The 21,453-nt window shown below is 35.6% G+C and overlaps 1 protein-coding gene across 1 annotated transcript in view; it reads left to right on the top strand.

Moving 5' to 3' along the window:
• Positions 1-21,453, top strand: part of ZNHIT6 (zinc finger HIT-type containing 6) — a 55,460-nt gene that overhangs the window by 17,711 nt on the left and 16,296 nt on the right. The window contains exons 6-8 of the mRNA XM_079697266.1: positions 13,975-14,043; positions 15,470-15,550; positions 16,947-17,024. Of these exons, the coding sequence (XP_079553392.1) occupies positions 13,975-14,043; positions 15,470-15,550; positions 16,947-17,024 (228 nt within the window). The remainder of the gene's footprint in view (positions 1-13,974; positions 14,044-15,469; positions 15,551-16,946; positions 17,025-21,453) is intronic.

Genomic DNA, 21,453 nt, shown 5'->3' with positions numbered 1-21,453 from the left:
ACAATATTTCTAAAAATGTTATACTTACCTACTCAAGGAATTTAGCATCAAATATATTAGTACAGTTCACAGAGATATATGTACATGTATACCTATTGCAACATTGTTTTTAATAGTGTAAAAACTGGCAACAGCTTCGAGTATCCCTCAGTATTGGGCTGAGCTAAGTTAATAATGATGCCTTCATACAGTGGAATTCTATGCAACCATTAAACAAAAACAATTAGATACAGAAGTATTGTCATGGAATGACATCCATGATATTGAGTATGTTCAGTTAAAAAATAATGTTGGAGTTTAAATAGTTGTCTGAAAGATATGAAGCTCACTTTTCCTATTGACGTAAAATTTACAGGCAATGAAATGCACAAATCTTAAGTGTGTATTTGTTGAGTTTTGACAAATGCATATACCAGTATAACCCAGTCCCTGTAAATATATAAAATATTACCATCACCCAAGAAAGCTTTTTCCTAGTTATCTCCTCTTCTCCTCAGATAACCTATTCTAATTTTCACCCTGAAGATGAATTTTGCCTGTTTTAAAATTTCATATATATGAATCATATAGGTCACCCTTACTTTTGTTTGTTTGTTTGTTTGTGTTTTTTTGCGGTATGTGGGCCTCTCACTGTTGTGGCCTCTCCCGTTGCGGAGCACAGGCTCCGGATGCACAGGCCCAGCGGCCATGGCTCACGGGCCCAGCCACTCCGCGGCATGTGGGATCTTCCCAGACCCGGCACGAACCCGTTTCCCCTGCATCGGCAGGCGGACTCTCAACCACTGCACCACCAGGGAAGCCCACCCTTACTTTTGAATGATAGTTTAGCTGAATATGAAGTATCTCAAGTTGACATTTATTTTAGTACTTCAGTTTATTTATTCCACTGTTTTCTTACTTCTTTTGCCCTTATTGAGAACACTGATGTTTTATACAATCTTTCTATGTCAGTTGCTTTTAAGTTCTTCACTTTTGTCTTTGGGGTGATTTATCTTCCTTTGGATTTGCTGTGCTTTCTGCATAATTCTGGAAAATTCTAATACATTATCTTAATTTTTTATTTCTCTGTCCATCTTACCTACATTCTGGGTAATTCATTCAGGTGTATCAACCAAGTCACTTTCCCTCCTTAGCTGTGTCTAATTAATCTGATATTTAGCCCATGTACTGAGTGGGCTTTTTGTTTGTGTTTCAGTTACACTTTTCATTTCTTGAAGTTCTGTTCCTTTCCCAAATCTATCTGGTCTTTTAGGTAGAATGTATTCCTTTCTCATGTTTTAACCTCCCATTTTATTCAATAATTTAGTGCATTTGTTATTTGTGTAAATAATTCTGTCTGAATTTCTTGGAAATTTGTTACTGCTGTCTGCTGTTTCTGCTGACTCTTCATTTTGATGGCTTGTTTCCTTGTTTTTTTCTAAAATGTAATTATGAACTCAAGTTCATGTAGGAGGTGGTATGCATTTGCTTATGCCAGATACCCATCGCACCAATCCAGGACCCTCTTTAATTTCTTAGTCTGAAGTTTATCAGACTGTACTACTGATAATAATTTGAACCCCAAACCCATTTGAGGAGTCCATACTTATTCATTCTCAATTGAAACCTTTCCCCCACCTCCTATACCTTTTTCTCTCTCTAGACCTCAAGCTGAGGTGGACAGGTTTCCTCATTGTCTCCCTTTGCTGATTGGCAGAATTTTTCTGGTTCACTCTTTCACTGCATAGTTTTATGCAGTGATCTCAGTTTGAGGTCTCCAGCTTATGTGAGATCAGTATCTTGTCTCATGTCCCGCAGTGGCTGTTGAAACATAAGCCTTTTGGTTACCAAGCCTCTTGATTACTTGGAGGCAAAGGCCTCCAGAGCAGGTATAGCTTCCACATTCCACTATGGTTTTTAGTTCCTGCTTCCTTTTGGCCCCTGATAATTTTTCATACTTTTTGATGAGCTCAGTATGTTTGCTGTATTTCTCCAGGATTTCTTATTGTGTGCCTTGACAGAGTTTTCAGATGATCTTCTCTGCCAAGTTGCCCTAATTGCTTAAAATAAGTAGTGGCCCCAAACAAATGGAAGGTCAGTTGTCGAAGACAGATGGATCAGGAAGGCATGATAAGTACTTGTTCACCTAACAATTCTACTTTTAGGAATTTATCTGATATATATATAACCATACATATGGTGCAACATTGTTTGTAATAGCAAAAGAGTAGTATGAATCTAAATATCCATCAATAGTGGACTGCTTAAATAAATTATGGTACGCCTTTAAAATGGGGGAAAAATTCAGCAGCTCTAAATGTATGAGTATTGGAATGGTTGCCAGAAATACTAAGTGAATAAAGATAGATACAGAACTATGTTCATTGTGTGCTACCATTGTGTGAAAAGTAAAGGTTATATCCGTATATACTTATATTATAAACTATTAATAGTAGTTATCTTAAGGGAGGGAAATTGGGTAGAGGGGGACAGGGATGGGAATTACATGCCCTTTTGTACCTTTTTTGAATTTTAGACCATGTGCATGTAATACTTAAGAATAAATAAATAACTTTTTTAAATAATAATTTTAAAAGACATTGATGGATGTGGGCAGGACCATTATACATTTTGAGTTGTAAATATATTCAATAGTCTTTGAAAAGTATTCTGATACTGTCATATAAAATTCCATGTTTTTATCCATGGCTGCATCTTTTCAGTTGTGTTTTAGTGTTTTGCTACAGAAAGCCATGGATAGCAAACCTGGAGATTATCTTGGTTGTGTTTGAATATCACATCTCATTTGGTTGCCCAAGTCCCTCATTTTATTTTCCTGGCTATTTGGGCCTGAGGATTCAGCAGTGAGGGGGAATATATTTTGACTTGTCATTTGGAAAAAAGAATTGGATTGAGAGACTCCTCCCCAGTAATATCTTTAGCTTAACTCCAGGCATGTACTCTCTTGTGTGGTCTAACCTCCCATTCCCTAGGTATGGACCCAACTTTTGACCTTCGTCTTCTGGCAGTTTGTCTCCACATGACTTCGACCCTCATTTCGAAGCAGCCCAGTCCTTCTTCATTCCTTTACAACTGTCAGCTTAGAGCTGAGTTGCTATCTTCCTTTTGGCCCAGAGTTCTTAGGCTCTCTGTCTAGGGGTCTCTCTTAAACTTAGAGTATTAAGATAGTGGAAGTGTGCCCATTATTGAACAACAGTGTGAATTGCTATTTGAGCTCCAGTCCTATTTTAGAAGCTAGCCACTAGATGTCTCTCTTGTAAAGAAATAACCTTTTATAGATTCTTAAAATTACTTTTTGTAAGAGTGTCTGTATGTGTGTAACTGAGTCACTTTGCTGTACGCAGAGATGGCACAGCATTGTAAATCAACTCTATTTCAATAAAAAAAATTTTAATTACTTTTTGCTCTTTGGATAAAATTACAGCATTCAAATTTTATTGCGATGATATACATATCCACCTCTGTATTAACGTCAGTAGCATTTTTTTCTTTAAACAATTATGTGGCAATACATTTCTTAAAGCACAGGTTTTTTGGTTTTGTTTTTGTGGGTTTGGTTTTTTTGGGGGGTATGGTGTCTTATAAGTAGTATAGGTTTGTACTTTGCTGCAAACTAACTTTAGAAAAGAGCAAAGGAAAATGAAATGGATTTAGCAGTTGTGGTCATGGTGAGAGAGGTAGATTTGGGGGGATTACATAATAGGTGCTCAGTACAAACTTGTTAACTAATTAAAAATGATTAGCTCCATGGTTTCTCTCCGATAACTGCTTTGATACAGTCTGATGAAAAAATTTCAAAGCAACAGCAAGGACTTAACACTTCTATTCTTTCACACTGGTTTTCTAATGGTTCCTCAGTCACTCAGGTATTTCCTTACTGGGGCCATGTAGACAGTGGTAAGAAGGAGGTTCTTATGCCACAGCATCACAGAGGGTATATCTTTCCACAGCAACAGTTAGCCAGCATTCATACAAATGGAAACCAAACATTCTTGATCATATCAGGGTCCCCATACTGGTTCAGTTAGGGAAGTCCTTCCTCAGTCAACAAGTCTGCTTCTTCATGTTATGCCTCAGGAATGAGTCCCTTTCCACTTCCTTCACTGCAGCATCTATCAGCTGTCTTCTCCCATGCAGGCCCAACTTGTCTCACCTGGGACCATTGGGGAACTTCTAAGAGCTCTCCCTACCTTCAGTGTCTTCTCACCTCAGTCACTCTTATACATTGATGCCAGATACGTCTTCCTAAAGCATGTTTTTAGTATGATGGTCGCCTGCTCAGAATCTTTTAATGCTTCTTGTACCCACAGGAGTCATTAGCTCAGAGATACCTTCATTGGTCATAGGCAGAATTGCCAGTAGGTGAAATCTGTCATCTCATGTGGCTTTGGATGGACTGCCTGAAGCTCTCAAGTGTTGTACTCTATTCCATGGCCTAAAATTAACTTCCTTTCTTTATCCCCCCCCCATTTGAAATTGCTACTTTTCAGGCAGTTGGAAATATCTCTTTCAAGTATTTCTCATTACCCAAAATAATGAAGGGTCTTCCTCAGTGTCTTTACTTTTTAAAAGAGGAATAATAATATATTTAATAATTTTCAAATGTTTATTTTGTATTAAACATGACAAAATTTAATTTAATTTTTATGTGTAAGGGAGTTTTCTTGGCAAGTTATTTACCTCTCTGTGCCCATTGCCTTATTTGTAAGATGCGGACAATAATGTGCCAGTTTTGTGTAAATGGTTTTCAATCTAGAGTATACATCAGAATTAACTGGGACAATTTCAAAATGCAGCTACCTGGGCCCGACCAATAGAATTCCTAAGTCATTGAGCCTAGGGTAGAGCTTAGGTATCTTTACATTATAAAAGAACCAGATGAGGCTGTGCATATGTAGGGGCAGAGGATATATGGGAAATCTCTGTACCTTCCTCTTGATTTTGCTGTGCACCTAAAGGGCTCTAAAATAATTTGTCTTTAATTAAAAAAAAAAAAGCACTAGGTGATTCTGATGTTTATCTCTACCTGAAAAACACTGACCTATATGCCAGTAAGTCACTGTCCTTCTTCTCAAGTAGTTCAGTGGGAAGACAAGACAGCAAACTTTCATAACGTAGTGTGGTGAATGCTCTGATGGAAGATACATGGAGCGTTGTGGGAGCACAAAGGAGGGCTGAGTGCCCCAGCCTTGGGGAAGTGTTATTCCTTAAGAGCTGGGGACTGGAAAGTCCTCCCAAGAGAAGATAGAATTTGAGCAAAATTATTGAAGGACAAGGAGGAGTTTTTAAGTCAGGGTTTTATCCAGACAGAGGGAAGGATAGTCTTATGGTGAGAATATCAGATGCAAAAGGAGTAACAAATTGAAGACAATGTAAGTAGTCTGGTATATCTAGAAACTAGGGTGGGAGTTGGGAAGTGGTAGGGGATAAGACTGGAGAGAGCCCCACTGGGGCTGGGCCTTGCAGGACCTTATATGCCATGCCAGGGAGTTGAGATAGAGTCATACTTTAAGCAGAATATGTTCCTGTTCCTCTAAGGGATCCATACTAAATAGTGGATCTTCATAGTTGTCCCCAACTGAAACTGGGGAGAATGAAAACCATAATTTTATGTCTCACATCATTATGAAAATACTTTGAAAAGTTGCAGTTATATATTGTATTGTATGTATATGTATTTCCTAATGTATTCAACTAAATGTACCCAGGCTGGTTATATTCTTTTTTTTTTTTTTTTTTTTTTTTTTTTTTTTGCAGTACGTGGGCCTCTCACTGTTGGGGCCTCTTCTGTTCCGGAGCACAGGCTCCGGACGCGCAGGCTCAGCAGCCATGGCTCACAGGCCCAGCCGCTCCGCGGCATGTGGGATCTTCCCAGACCCAGGCACGAACCCGTGTCCCCTGCATCGGCAGGCGGACTCTCAACCACTGCACCACCAGGGAAGCCCTGGTTATATTCTTAATCCTAGAATGTCTTCCCCTTTCATATTTCCTAGACATCTGTGGAAGTACACATGGTAGCTCATCTTCTCCATTATTTCTTCTTTGCCAGAGTTCCTATAGTACATATTTTCTCCAAAGTTAATGTGAAACAGATGCTGGCATTTAGTGCTGGTATTCAGTTTTTGTTATGCATGTATCTGCTATCCTTTCTGTGTTCTGGTGTTTCTTAGTAGGGGCTCTATTGGCATTTTGAACAGGACAGTTTTTGTTGTGTGGGACTGCCCTGTGCATTACAGGAAGGTTAGCATTTCTGGTCCCCGCCCACTATATGCCTAAAGTGCTTCCCAGCCTTGGAACAATCAAAACTGCCTAGCCACTTCCAAATGAGATTGATGCCACTCCCAGTGGAGAACTGCTTTATTAAGTGCTCAAGTATTTACAGTTATTTGAAGCAAAATGTACTTTTTCATTTCAATCTTGACCTACTATATCCATTTTCTTAATATACTGTCTACTGAAGCCAATACCACATACTTAACCTGTTTCCTATTATCATGTAGTAGTGAAACTGATTTTTAAAAGAGCAAAATATAATATATAACTGGAACTTTTCAAAGTATTTTCATAATGATGTGAGACATAAAATTATGGTTTTCATTCTCCCCAGTTCCAGTAATTTTAATCCATGCTAAGTAACTACACAGATCCTTTGTGTTCACTCTTCCAAAAACACTTATTATGGTACCAATCCTAATAAAATAGATGGATTATTTTTATGAAGTATAGTTACGTTTATGTTTGAAACTTTAAATTTTGATCTTGAAATACATTTCAAAAGATAAAATGCCTGTGAGTGAAGAATTATGTAGATATTTTGTACATTTGTTTTTTCTTGAAGGGTTTCACATTTTTGTAGATTTTCCTTCTGCTTTAAGTTAAAATAAGATTTCATAACCCATAGTGGAACAAAATGCCTTTTTCCTGAAATTCCATCAGGTATTATTTGCTGTGTCCAAATTTTATAACAGTTGACAATATACAGATTAGTCTACCTTTTCCGTTGCTTAGAAATGCAAGATGACATCGAGAAAGAAAAATTTAATCCCTTATATCAAACAGTTAGGATGCTTTATTTTTCATGAAATAAAATATTCAGTTCAAACCGGTTTGAGCTATAAATAGGGTGTATTATTGGCTCTCATAACTGAATGTTCTGAGGTTGGATGGACTTCAGGGTGAATAGGTACAATGACTCAATTGTATGTTCAAGGACCCAGTTTATTGCTGATTCTCCATTGTATCTTCTATGGTGTCAGCTGAATCCTTGTAACAGTTTAGGTAAATATTTAGGAATGCTTCTTTCCCAGCATAACTGAACAGGAAACCTGAAATTCACCATGAGTGGACCGCCTAGGTCATCTGCCCAGTCCTGAACCATTGTGTCCAGGAGGACATACGATGTGATTTTCTTAAGCCAGGCAGTTAAGTGTATAGTCCTGGAGGTATGGATGGGATCCATTCATCAAAATATGGTTATGGATTAGGAATGAGTATGGTGATAGGGTTGCCAAGGAGACAAAATGTCCACTATAACTCTTAAAAGTGATTTTAAAATATGGAGGCGAATATTTAAAATAAAATATAATTGAGATCCATTTGAATTATCAGTACAGAAAAATACATGGCTTGTTACTGAACTTTCATTTCTGGAAAGTTCATAATAGTATACTAGATTGGAGCATAGACTCTAGAGTTAATGTGCTGCCTGGGTTCAAATCCCAGCTCTGCCACCTTCCAGCTGAATAATCGTGTTGGAGGAGTGACTTACTTCTCTCTGCCTTAGTGTTCTCACCTGTAAATAATAGCACTTATCCCACAGAATTACAAGAATGAAATAAATTAACACATATAAAACATTTAGAACAATGCATGACATTCAAAAGGCACTTAATAAACTAGTCAGCCCTCTGTATCTGCAGGTTCTGCATCTACAGATTCAGTTAACCACAGATTGAAAATATTTGGGGGAAAAAAATCTCCAGAAGGTTCCAAAAGCAAAACTTGAATTTGCTGCACACCAGCAACTGTTTACGTAGCAGTTATGTTGTATTAGGTATTATAAGCAATCTAGAGATGATTTAAAATATATGTGAGGGGACTTCCCTGGTGGTCGAGTGGGTAAGACTCTGCACTCCCAGTGCAGGGCGCCCGGGTTCGATCCCTGGTTGGGGAACTAGATCCCGCATGCATGCCGCAACTAGAAGTTCGCATGCCGCAACTAAGAAGTCTGCATGCCACAGCTAAAAGATCCCACATGGCACAGCCTATATTAATTAATTAATTAATCAAATATTTTTAAAAATAAAAAAAATTTTTTAAATAAAGTATATGTAAGGGTGTGTGTAGGTTATATGCAGATACTATACCATTTTATATAAAGGACTTGAGCATCTTCAATTTTTGTAACTGTGCAGTGCAGTGTGGGGAAGGACTGAACCAATTCCCCCAGGATACCAGGGGATAAATATTGTTATTGCTACTTGCTAGTGCTCTCTGGTAAAAGGGTATACTGGTAGTCTTCATAACCTGTAGGCTTTTCTAACTTAATAAGTGGTATAGTACTCTGAAGATCAGACTTGTGGAAAATCTAGCTTTAGCTTACGTCATGGAGTCACCTGTATTTAAAAATCATAAGTAAAAATTTCAGGCATATTTAAACTGCACTATGTCAGTGAACTTCTCAAAAGTAGTAGGAAATACTTTTCTTAATAACTACAAACAAGGGCTAAAAAGTTAATGTCCTGAATATACTCTAGAAACAGTTATTAGAGTTAAATAGTAGGATGAGAGATCTCCTTCTAAGCCCCTCATTTCCCTCTTCTTTAAAAACCTTTGTTGGTAGTGCACTAACCACAGAATGAAATCCATATTGTTTGGCAGAACATTCAGAGCCCTTTATAATCTGGCATTAGCCCACATGTCCAGTTTCATAAACACTGAATTCCGTGTAAGTAGAGTTTGGTTATAAATTCATGGCGCAATATTCTTAGTTAAAGGCCCCGTCGGTATTTCTGTTCTAAGCTTCATAACTCACAGAACATTAAACTGAATGTAAAATTATAACAATGGTAAAAATAGTAACTAGCATTTTTGATTACTGTGTTCTGAGCTCTTGACGTGTATGTACTCATTTAATCCTATGATATAAATACTGTTCTCCCCATTTTACTGTGAGAACCCTGAGGCACAGAGATGTGTCTCTTGCTCAAGATCACATGAAGTAATCAATTTTGTTAAGAGTAGGTTTCAAACAGAGTCCACTTAATCTCTGCCCTCTCCTACCTCTGGGCATTACAGTATATTGGATATCCTTTCTGTGTACAGTGTCAATAAAGAACAGGGTTCTTTTACGTGAAACTCTATACGCTTCTCACAGTGATTTGGAAGAAAAATGCAGTGGGTTGGTGGTTGACTCACTGCCCTAAAAAAGGTCTGCTTTGGGCTCATCCCCTCAGTCTCTTTGAATCCCTAATGCCTAGCGAGCCCTTAGAAGTGTTTTTTGAGTGAATGTTGGTTAATCAGTGATGGAATGGAATGAGAATTGGTGATTTTTTTTTTTTAGGAACAAAAATATTCATGCTCATTTAAACTTTGTATTAGAAATCTTAGTTCTTAGAATTCAGCCTCCATATGTAACTCTTAGTCGTAGCGTATTTCTTGAAGAAGATAGCTTTGAAGCTGTCAAATAATTAGATAAGTAATCATTTGACAGTTCTGGTTGGATAATAATTTCTGAGATAAAAAGGAAACACCTTAAAATAACACTTCCAATAATAAAATGTTTTTAAGTTTAAAAAGAATGTTAAAATTATTCCTGTCCTTTCTGTGACTACCATCCTGCACTTCCCCGTGAAAACATCTTTGATTTTTCTGATTATAAAAACTACTAGTCAGTCATTATGTCAACAATTTATTTAATACAGACACATAAAGTAAGAATTAAGTCCTTTCACAATGTTAAGAAATAACCATAGTTAAAAGCTTGGGGCATATCCTTCATACTTGTAAATACAAAGTCATGAAGTCAGAATAATAATTTAGTATATAGGTATAGTACTTCTCCCCCAAATTTGTGTCTTCGTCCACATATTACTTTCTTGAAACTGTGGAAGAAAATGATCCTTAACAGTTTCTAGTAAGCAAGAGTTGTTAAATAAGTGTCCTATATTAACTCACTAAAATCAAGTATAAAAAATATTTATTTTTGTCATTTAATACTTATACATATAAGTATTTCTCAACTTTTTTTTCATTATTGCCTCCCAAAGAGGCTTTTTAAACATTTTCCCTCAAATTGCGCCCCCCCCCCCCCGATATTTTGATACCACAGTTATACACTTTATATCTGTTTATGTACAGGGGCCCTCTAAAGGGCCACAAACCATTATACTATCTAAGATTTTTTTTACCCTCCTAAGAACCAGTTTTCAGCCTTTTTTGGGTGATGCTGCCCCCGTTGAGAATGCATGGGGGGGGGTTGTGAGAGAGAGAGAATGTATATGTGTGTGTGTGTGTGTGTGTGTGTGTGTGTGTATGTTGATATTTGGGGGAGGAGGAGAAAAGGCTTTGCTGTGCATGAATAGTTACTTCAGTTTCGTGGCACTCAGAGAGAAGGGGTCAGTTTTTCTGTTACTGTATCAGGTTGTCCAGAAGGGAACATTAGGTTTAATGATTACCACCATTACTTCACCAGTCTATTATCAAACTCTAAACATAGTGCCTTGGGGTGCCTAAGTGACCGAGAATATTCTGGGTACTGTATTTCCATTCTTGAGAATGTTGATAAATATGACAAGGACACAATGACATTATTATAGTTGAAAACATTTTATTGAATTTAGGGAATAGTAGTCCTAATGCATTAAGAACAATAATAAATGTTTAAACCTCTGTCCCAGTGGTTCTCAAAAATAGTGATTTTGCCCCCCGGAGGACATTTGCAATATTTGGGAGCATTTTTGGTTGTCACAACTAAGGAAGTGGGTGTTGCTAGTGGCATCTCATGGTTAGAGGCCTGGGATGCTGCTAAGCATCTTTCAGTGCACAAGACAATATACCTCCACCCCTCAAACCATAATAGAATTTATCTGGTCCAAAATGTCAGCACTGCTGAGGTTGAGAAACCCAGCTTTATCCTAATGATTCTATTTCTTGGAATCTATCTTTAGAAAATAATCCAAAATACAGAAACAGTTATGTATATGCCTAAAGATACTCACCGAAGCATTCTTAACTTTAATTTTTTCCTTTACAAAGTCTGTCCTTTCAGAAAACTTATAAGCAAAAAAGAGGGGGACTCAGAGTTCCCCTCATAAGTAATGTTGTTGGGATTTTGATGTATGTGTATTTTTTTAAGTGGGACATATATCACTATATATACTTATGAAAAACGAGAAACAAACTCAATTCTTTCAGACTCAGGAAGAGATTTGGTTGCCTGTGTCAGGACCACATCAATTTCAGGAAAACTAAAGAACTACTTTAGAGATAAGTAACTCACTCATTTCAGGAATTGTTTATACAACACCCTTCAACCTCTTTGTCCACTCTCTCTTAAATCTTATACTCTGCATTACTGTTCTCAAATGCCTCTTATACTACCATAGAGTAAAAAAGTATAGGCAGTTTTTCAATGAAGTTAACTTTTAGTTCTGTGCACCAGTAAAGGTAAATGATGGTCCCATTCCTGAGGATATTCTTTTATTTTTTTTCTTTACTGTGATTTAATATGGAAGAACAAGAACAAATGGTAAAAAATTGGAAGCAATCATAAATGTCTATCAGTAGAGAGTAGATAAATAGATTTTAGCATTCTTCATGCAATGGAATACAATGTAGCAGTTAAAATTAATGAACTAATTTACATGTATATTCATAAATCTCCAAAGCATAATGTAAATGAAAAGCAAGGCATGAGATATTTAGAGTATAATGCTGAAATAAACGTTGATATCACACAAAATACTGTATTATTTATAGATATATATATATATATTAAAAATATAAAATCATGGATGGCAAAAATAAACACCCAACCTCAGGATAGTAGCTACCTCTGATGATGAGAAGAGAATTGGATCAAGGAACAGTAAAAAGACTCATCAACCATATTAATAATCTTATATTTCTTAGAAGAAAAGTATCTCAAGCATATAAATATGGCAATATACAAGTTGGTTAAATCTGACTATGGTTACATTGAATGTTTTTATTCTCTTTTTGTTTTTGAAATATTGCAACATCACATTTTTTTAAAACTAAATGTACTTTTCAGATTTGTTCATATTTGAACTGAGGCCAAATATAGAAAGATTTTTATAATAGTCATAATTTAGCAATGTATATATAATAAAAGTAATGAATGATTTCCTTATAACCACAACTAACTACAGCAAATAAAATTGTTTTCAAGGGCTTTTCTCTCTTTGTTTTTGGAATGTTAAGTACTTTCTGAAGTTATTTAGGGTCTACTGAATGTTAAGAAAGGTGAATGGTTCTTGAAATTACTCAAGCAATGGGGTAATTGAGTATGATTTACCGTTCCACAAGATGACAAGTTGGTAAACTTTTTTCTTCCCCATGTAACTTAACAAATATATTTAAAAAGAAACCATATTGTGCATTAAGATTAAAAATCAGTTTATTTCATAGTAAGAGAGAAATGTGGTATCTCTCAGCCTCTTGATAGTGATACTACGCGATGCCTGTTTCACAGATAACAAATATTGCAAGGTGTTTCATTTTAGAAGACTTCTTTGTTTAAAACCAGTAACTTTGTGGTGTGCATTCAGATTTTCTTTTTTTAAGTTTTTTCCTCTGAGATTTTAGACCTTTGGCCTTTAAATTAGTAAGGGGTGCTTTACAACTTTGTTCTATCCAAAAAAGTATTAAACTTAACATGCTTGTTTCTTGTGTGATAAGTGGCACTATCAACATAAGCATAATCAAGCATAGTTTTCTCTAACTAGTGCTCAAAACTGTCTTGTTATTAACCAAATCTGTGATTACTTACCCTGATAGAAGGATTTTTACTTGATTTTATGCTAGTTGTACTCAGACAAAAATTTGCTTAAATCATATAAATGTTTGGTGGGAGATACTCTACTAGATTGTATTAAAAGAAAATTATTTTAGGTTTTGGGCTCGTGCTGCTAAGGGATAGTTTTATAGGAGATGCTAGTCATTGCTTGGACATACAGCTGGCAATTAACTTGCCAATGGGTTGTTAGAAATTTCTTCTAAGTAAGGAAAACGTGTAAAACGATCATGTAGTGAAGACATTTAAATTTCTGTAATGGATTGACTATTTTGAGCATTAAATTTTTAAAAAAAGGAATGATGTCTAGTGTCACCAAATTTAGGTATGTTAAATAGAGCATATGGCTATTTTTCTAAAATCACACATTTAGTGAATTATTACTGTTGATCCTGTTATCAAACCAAAGTTTAGACTGAAAACGAAGGGACTAACTCGGAGTGCATTCTGCTTAGCAACCAACTTGTCTCCTGTTTTGCTATTGAATGCAAGTACTCATGGCTCAGAAGTGTATCTGCAGCCAGCTGGTCTCAACCAGACAATACTTCATTCACCTAATTTCCAGACTAGTCAGGCAGAGACATCAGCTCATTATTTTTAGTCACAAGGAAATTTATTTGTAAACTTCAAGCAGTAGCACAGTGATCTCAGAAGCCCCTGAACTATGAGAAATTGCCTTCTAATTCAAGAATGAGAAGTCCTTGGAATTTCGAACTGCCTAATTTTTTTTCCTCTTAAAACCTCTTGCAAGTATATTGTTTAAAAAACGTAGCCTCTAAAATCCTAGGAAAGAGAAAATATTTTTTAGTTGAAAAAATACGTTAAATTCTAAGAATACTTTTAGAATTATTACCTGAAAACAAAAATTCAAGAAGTGAGTTTTTTGTTCAGACTTTTATTGTCTACCTTGATCCCCACATGATTATTTTCTGTCTTAGAAAACAACAGTTTTGTTGGCATGTGAAGCTCCAGTTTCCTCAGAGTCAAGCTGTGTATGTAGAAAAAAGGTATAGTATCACTACTGTCTGTTAAGAACTCACTTGTTTTCATTTTGTCTCCATATTTGAAATAAACTGTTAACTTAAACGAGATGTCAATAGTAGACTGGATAACTAAGTGGTATATTCATACAATGCAATGCTATACACCACTGAAAATGAATGAACTACATCTACACATACCAATGTGGATGAATCTCAAACATAATGTTGAGTGAGAAAAACAAGTTAAGGAAGAATTCAGAGTATGATTTTCATATGTAAATATGAAAAAAATGAAAGTATACTTTTTAGGAATACTTTTAGTGGTGGTAGAACTCTAAGGGAAATGATTAGCACAGAAATCATGATGGTGTTTACTTCAGCATGGGGACAGATGTTAAGGAGAGCGATGCAAGGAGAATCAAGAGGGCTGAATCAAGAGGAAGAATCTTAAGCTAGGTGGTTATATAGGAAATGAAAAATAAGCCAAAATTCTGCTATGATAACATTGCTGCTATTAACATTATAGTGTGTCCTCAGAAAGTACATGATTTTAGACATGTATATATGTATACTCATAATTGGAAGTAATTTGCATAACAGTTTTTTATCCTACTTTTTTCATATTATGAACATTTCAAATGTCATTTAAAAATTTGAATGGTGATATACTATTTGATTCCTTGGGTTAGGAAAATTTTAAGTTGCTTTTTAAATAATATCTTTAGCATATATTCACATTATGCATAAATGTCCTCTCTTTGTAATTGTCATATGGATTTTAAGAAAGAACTTTCTTATTTAATGTTGCATACCAGACTGAAGACAGGGAAAGGACTCATATTTTGCAGGTGGAGTATGTAGCACAGTAGTGTATATGAATATGTATAAATGATTAAGGAAAATTGCTAGTTCAAAACAGTGTCTTAATTTTGTTTTTACAGCTTTATAGTATAAAACAATATGCATGCATACATACAGGAAATTTGGTAAACCTAAAATGCTTTGTTTCCAGGGAGAGTAGTATCAATTTTTTAACCTGGTCTTATGATTTAGAATAAATAAACTTGAACATGCACTGAAACTAGCATCATCTGAAACCTTTTTTTCAGATTTTTGATTTCTGCAACTTTCAAATCTATTTCACCGTGATATCTTTCTTTTCATCTTTGAACACAGAAGTGTGTTAAATGAGGCTTTGTATTTTTATAATTGATTTATAGGGAGCTTCTCAAAATATTATTTTTAAGACTTGTTAAATGTGTCCAAGAAGTGTTTTTGAGCTTTTTTCCTAAGTAATTTTTGCTTAAAAGGATATTATATTTTGCCAAGTCTAAAATAAAAGGTCCGTGTTCAGTTATTTTTTTTAAGCCATAATATTTAGTAATTCTAAATTAACACCTTTAATAGAAAATTATAAGTAATAAGTTTTGTTTTTGTTTTTGTTGGGAAGAGTATCAGATGATAAAACTATTAATGAAATCCTAAGACCTTACATTGATCCTGAAAAGTCTGATCCTGTAATTCGTCAAAGGTATGTTTCAAAAATCATGTAACTTTCTGAAATTATTAAAAATGTTGAGATATTTACTATATGCATATTTATTAAATAAAGCCATGTCTTTATTAGAGTATAATGTTTCCGTACTGCTTACTTTCTGTCCCATTTCCTTGGTGTGTACTCAAGGCTTTGTCAGTCAGAGATGATGCTCTGGGTGAGGATTTTGGTTATAGTAATAACAGCAGTACTTAACACTGTTTGCTGCATTCCAGATACTACTCTTTGAAGCTTATAATAATAAATGTATTAATTCTTTTAATCCTCACAATAACCCTTTAAGGTAGATTATTGCCGTTATATCTATTTTACAGATGGGGAAACTGAGCCTTAAAGTGGTTAAGTGACTTCACATGGCTAATAAGTAGGGAAGCTAGGATTCAAATCCAGGTGGTCTGGAGTCAGAGTCTGTACTCTTACCCCTTAAACTAAACTGCCTTTCACAGTTGAACTAAAAACTCTGAAAATTGAGTTTCCAAGTAGTTAAAGACAGGAAATCCTATTTTGGCCAAGTCTTCATAAAACTGAGTAATACACACTCTGCCTCCTGTCCAGAAACACACCATGGACAAAAATGGTTAACATAGCATAGTGGAAAGATTCAGTTATGAATATCTGGGTTAGAGTAGCTAATTCTGTCCCTTATTAACTATGTGATCAGGAACCAACTTACTTCTGGACCTTAATTTTTTCCATCAGTAAAATGAGAATGATGATGTTTACTAGATAGAGTTGTTACGAACCTTGTAAAAAATTACATATATACAGTTCTAGTACAGAGTCTAGCACATAGTAAGCAGCACTCAAAAAAGAAAACTATTAATATGTGAATTATTCGTGTTTCTGAGCAGGAATTTCTTTTCACCGGGTGATACCTGCTTAGGTTATGAATACTTGGTTTGGTTAAAATTTGAAACTGGGTGGATTCTGAAGTGTCTGATTCAGGTCTAGTTAAATCTCATCTTCTACTTTTCATAGAAAGTGGTGCCCAGACGCAAACAAATCCATGTCACATATCAAGCGGTGTCTCTGGGACCGCTACCAGAGTTGAGTTTCTTTTCCTCTTATTACCAATAATCTAATTGTTATCGCTGGTCATATATTTAACAGTAAGACAAAATACCTGCCACCAAATTGGATACATTTTTTAAAAATAAATAAATTAGCAAGATTAATCTGAACAGAGAGAAGAAAGGTAATTTTTAAAACAGATCCTTGGTTGAAAAATATCTTTAACACCTTTTCTGTGCTTGGATAGATAAATTTTAAGTATTATTATTAACTACTCATAGATGCTTAGTTTCCATAGGCACAGGTTTAAAATACACTAAAAATCAGTTTTGCTTCCTTTAATATGACATTTTTATTTCAGGTTGAAAGCCTACATTCACTCTCAGACTGGGGTCCGAATTTTAATGAAGGTAGAAAATATGCAGCAAAATTTAGTAAGGTAAAATTGCTTCCCTCTCCATTTCTTTAAATGTTTTCTAATTCTGTAATATAATTAAGTAGCTTGCTTAGCTTAAGTGGCTAGTTATTATACTAATTATCTGGCAATCAACAAAGCCTAGGCTTTTAAAAATGACCTTCAAATTAAAATTTTTAAATAATCACACTTATCATAATACAGGATAAATTCAATTGAAAAATCACCCTGGTTAGAATATTTTAAAGTAACATCATGTGCAACTGAAAGATTTTTAAATCCCATTTTAACTTATTTCAAGAAATATTCTGTACAACAGAGTTCCAAAGTTCAAGTTTTTGCTTTTGGAAATAAAAAATTCCTGTGATGAACTGACCATTGTATATATCACAGTGGAAAGAACTCTACATAGAAATGTGAAGAAAGCCAGGTTCTAACAAACTATGTGATTTGAGAGTTTTAATATCACTGGGCTCCCTGTTCCTTCATTAATGGAATGATGAAGTAGACTACACTAAAAGATCTCTGAGAGTCACTGCAGTGTCTGCAGTTATGTGTCATTACATTGAATTGCAAAACGCTGATCTTTAATATCTGTGATGCTTTCCCCGTCTTCCATCGTTTCATTAACAAAACTACTAGATCCAGTTCAGACTAGATAGGATTGGTCTCATCTGCTAGTAGAGCTTAGAGATGTAAGCATCCAGGCTGTGAAAGCAGATCTGGGTTTGAATCCCAGCTCTGCCTGCTTCCAGTTATGTTAACTTGAGTAAATTACATAGCCTAACTTGCCTTCATTTCCGCATCTCTAAACTGGAGGTGATGATAATCAGATTATCATGAGAGATTAAGATGATTATTTAGCACATGGTAAGTGCGTGCTTTTATTATTTCTACTATTACTATTACTACTACAGAAGATAAATGGATTCTTAAAAAATATCTTCTTCTAAAATTCAAGGAAACCAAAGTTGTATGTGATAAAAGGTAAATGTAGGATACAGAATATTTTAAAGTTTATAATATAGGACAGACTGCATAGGCCCAGATAGCATTCACTTTTGACTTGGAAATATGTACTGTAAATCTACGAAGAGGGAAAGGGAATGGTGATCTCAGCTTGTCCTAGGAGACAGGGTTTTCTAGGAGAGTGGCAGAAATGCATGCAGCATGACATGACCCAGAGGGGAGCAGTTGGTAAAACTGTTTTGGGCAGTTGCATAGAAGGAAATCAGAACACAGAAAGACCAGAACACAGGAGGATACTAATAAGACTGGTAGGTTTTATTTTAACAAAGAACCAAAGAGGATAAACCTTCACCAAAAAAAAGGTTAAAGGAGCATACTGCAGTGAAGATCAGATGACATAATTCTAGACACTCAACTTTTCTGGGCTTCATGTCCCTTTAAGGTCCTTTACTTTCTCTTATTTTATGACTTTCCTTCTTTAGGAACCCAAAAAGGACTTTGGTTGGGCCTTGGGTTAACCTTCTTAATCCCCAAAGGGGAGGGAATGATAGATTAATAAAGTAAAAGATAAGTGGTATTGACTTTAAGGAATACCTAGAATAGGCTGTTTTGTTACTAAACCTGAGCCAAACTTAGTAACATGAGAAGTACTCTGACTTTACCTTATCTGTATAGAAAACATGTCCTCCAGATTTCCCCATTTGAGTTGTTTACTTGAACTCAATGATATATGAAAATACCATCAAAGAATAGGAAGCAGAAGTTTACAACCAAGATCTAAGAATTTTGTATTTAAAAATTGCCACCCTATTTAACTTTGACTAGTGATATTATCACTTTAAGGCAATAATAATGTTAGAAACTCCAATTGAGGTAGCTTTTGTCATGAAGGTGGACCTAAGTTGGAGTAAGGTACATCCTTATATTTCTGACTGTTCAGTCAGCCTTAAGGTATAGTTATCCTAATTTCTACAAGACTTCCCAGTTTTATTAGGATTTTCTAATTATGAATAATGAAAGTAGATACTATGGAGATACATTTAGAAATAGATTTTTTTTAATTAAAGATTTTTAAACCAGTGTTCACCAGATAGTACATTCATAGATGGGCTAAGATGAGCATTCACACTTGATTGTATGCTTAATCATAGTTAGATCATTAAAGGAAAGTACATTCAGAGAACATCTAAGTAAGATTATTATAGGTTATAAAATGTGGGCTTCTAATTTAAGATAAGGAGGATTTTATTATTTCCTGAGAAGTACTTAGAAGGTAGAACCATGTATTTTCCTTGTGGCTTTCTGATTTTAAATGTATCATATGATTTATAGCATTCCAGTAACTTCAGAGTAGAGTCTTTTTACCAAATACTTGGTATTGCCAATTTCCAGTGGTTGTGTTTTCCATTCTTGAAGGGTTTATGACAATTGTCCCATGATATACCTGATCAGCTAGAGCAATCTTAAATGTTTCCCAGGCTTTAGCTTTGCCATATACAACTTTTATTTTTAGGTTTAGGTGATCATAGAATGTATGTCTAACTCTAAAGAATTTGTTGCTGATCTATTTCAGAGTTTTCTTTCCAGAATACACAGGGTTTGAATTTGTATCTTCTTCTAAAAGTAAATATGTCTTCTTAAGTAAATCCATTCATTCATTCAGCAAACACTTAGTACCCATTGTGGTCCAGGTGTTGTTCAAGACATTAGGCTGATAGCAGCAAGCAAAACCATTCCTGTCTCTGTGGAGCTTACATTCCCAGTGGAGGAGAATTCATGTAAGGTACCCTCTTGCTACATCATTTCTCACCAGCTTTCTTTTTTTTTTTTTTTTTTTTTCTCACCAGCTTTCTGTTCTCAGAAAGTAAATGAGTGTTTTGAAGCAGAAAAGCCTATGTTGGTAACACAAGGCACCATCAGAGACAGCCATTGTATTGCTGCTAACTTAAGTTATTACTGACAAGTTAGAATACTCCCAGCTTTGATACTGTCCCTTTAATTGTAATTTTTCAAATCTATTGAATTTTAGACCTATATTTTACTTACTAATGGAATCATTTATTTATTTTTTATTTTTATTTTATTTTTTTGTGGTACACGGGCCTCCCACTGTTGTGGCCTCTGCTGCTGTGGAGCACAGGCTCCGGACACGCAGGCTCAGCGGCCATGGCTCACAGGCCCAGCCGCTCCACGGCATGTGGGATCTTCCCAGACCGGGGCACAAACTCGTGTCCCTTGCATCGGCAGGCGGACTCTCAACCACTGCACCACCAGGGAAGCCCGGAATCATTTATTTTTCATGAAGAAATTCAGATACATTTTCTCTTTTTTATGTTTACTTTGCTGCTTTGATGTTTATATAAGATCCTGATTTTGATAAAGATGTGGTTTAAGCTATTGTGGGATGATTCTTTCCAAATTTACTCAAAAGCCATTAATTAAGCACATTTACTCTCCTAGGCATATAAATAAAAATTGGGGTTTATACAAGACTGAGTAGGGTACAGTTCTGTTGTAGCGGAGAAAACAGACATGAAGTAAAGGTGACTGGGGTACCTGGCATGGATCTGTCTTCTGAGAGATGAAGGTAAGGCCTGGAGAGGCTTAGGGCACATTGAGTTTCAAGTAGAAGTGGCATCATTTCCTCGAACGTTATTTTCAAAAAGAATGGCCTTTCCATACTAATCCCTTATTACTAAGCTCCCTTCAGAGTAAGATTATATCACATTCCAACAAGAAATAGTAAATCCTTCCAGAATACATAATCTGTGGAGAAGTAGACCTTATTTTACTTTAAGAGGTTCCAGGTTAGACTTTGTAGACCAAAAGTTTTACCATTACAAATACTAAATTTATTAAATCACTACTTCTCAAACCTAACACAAATTATGAGATGTTCCAAAATAACCTTTTTGCTCTTATCCAAAAACCTACATCAAAGTAGATTTTCTATAAATTTGAAATAATGTTATAAATTTGATGCAGACCTTGGAAAGTTACTAAGTTTCTGTTTTCCCATCTGAAAGTGGGGATCAAGACAAAGGTATTGCACTGTTGTGAAGATTGCTTTCAGATAATGCATGTCAGCTACTTAGTATGGTGCCAGGCACATAGCAAATCACTCTCAGTAAATATGTATTATTCATGTATTACAAGTTGCAACATTTAGGTCAACATCTTGCTGAGTTGACTCAATGAATGTAAGAGTTTTTGTTGTTTCAATCCTAGAAATTACTTTTCTTAGTATCAATAAAAGGAGGAAATCTGTTTAAAATAAAAAGTTCTGTGTGGCTGGCAGTTGACTTAAGCATTACTTTTTTTTTTTTTTTTTTGCGGTACGCGGCCCTCTCACTGTTGTGGCCTCTCCCGTTGCGGAGCACAGGCTCCGGACGCTCAGGCTCAGCGGCCATGGCTCACGGGCCCAGCTGCTCCGCAGCATGTGGGATCTTCCCGGACCAGGGCACGAACCCATGTCCCCTGCATC

This window comes from Hyperoodon ampullatus (genome assembly GCF_949752795.1).
Source record: "Hyperoodon ampullatus genome assembly, chromosome: 2".
NCBI lineage: Eukaryota > Metazoa > Chordata > Mammalia > Artiodactyla > Ziphiidae > Hyperoodon > Hyperoodon ampullatus.
Note: the sequence above shows the minus strand (reverse complement) of the source record. Positions and strands in the feature narration are given on the sequence as shown.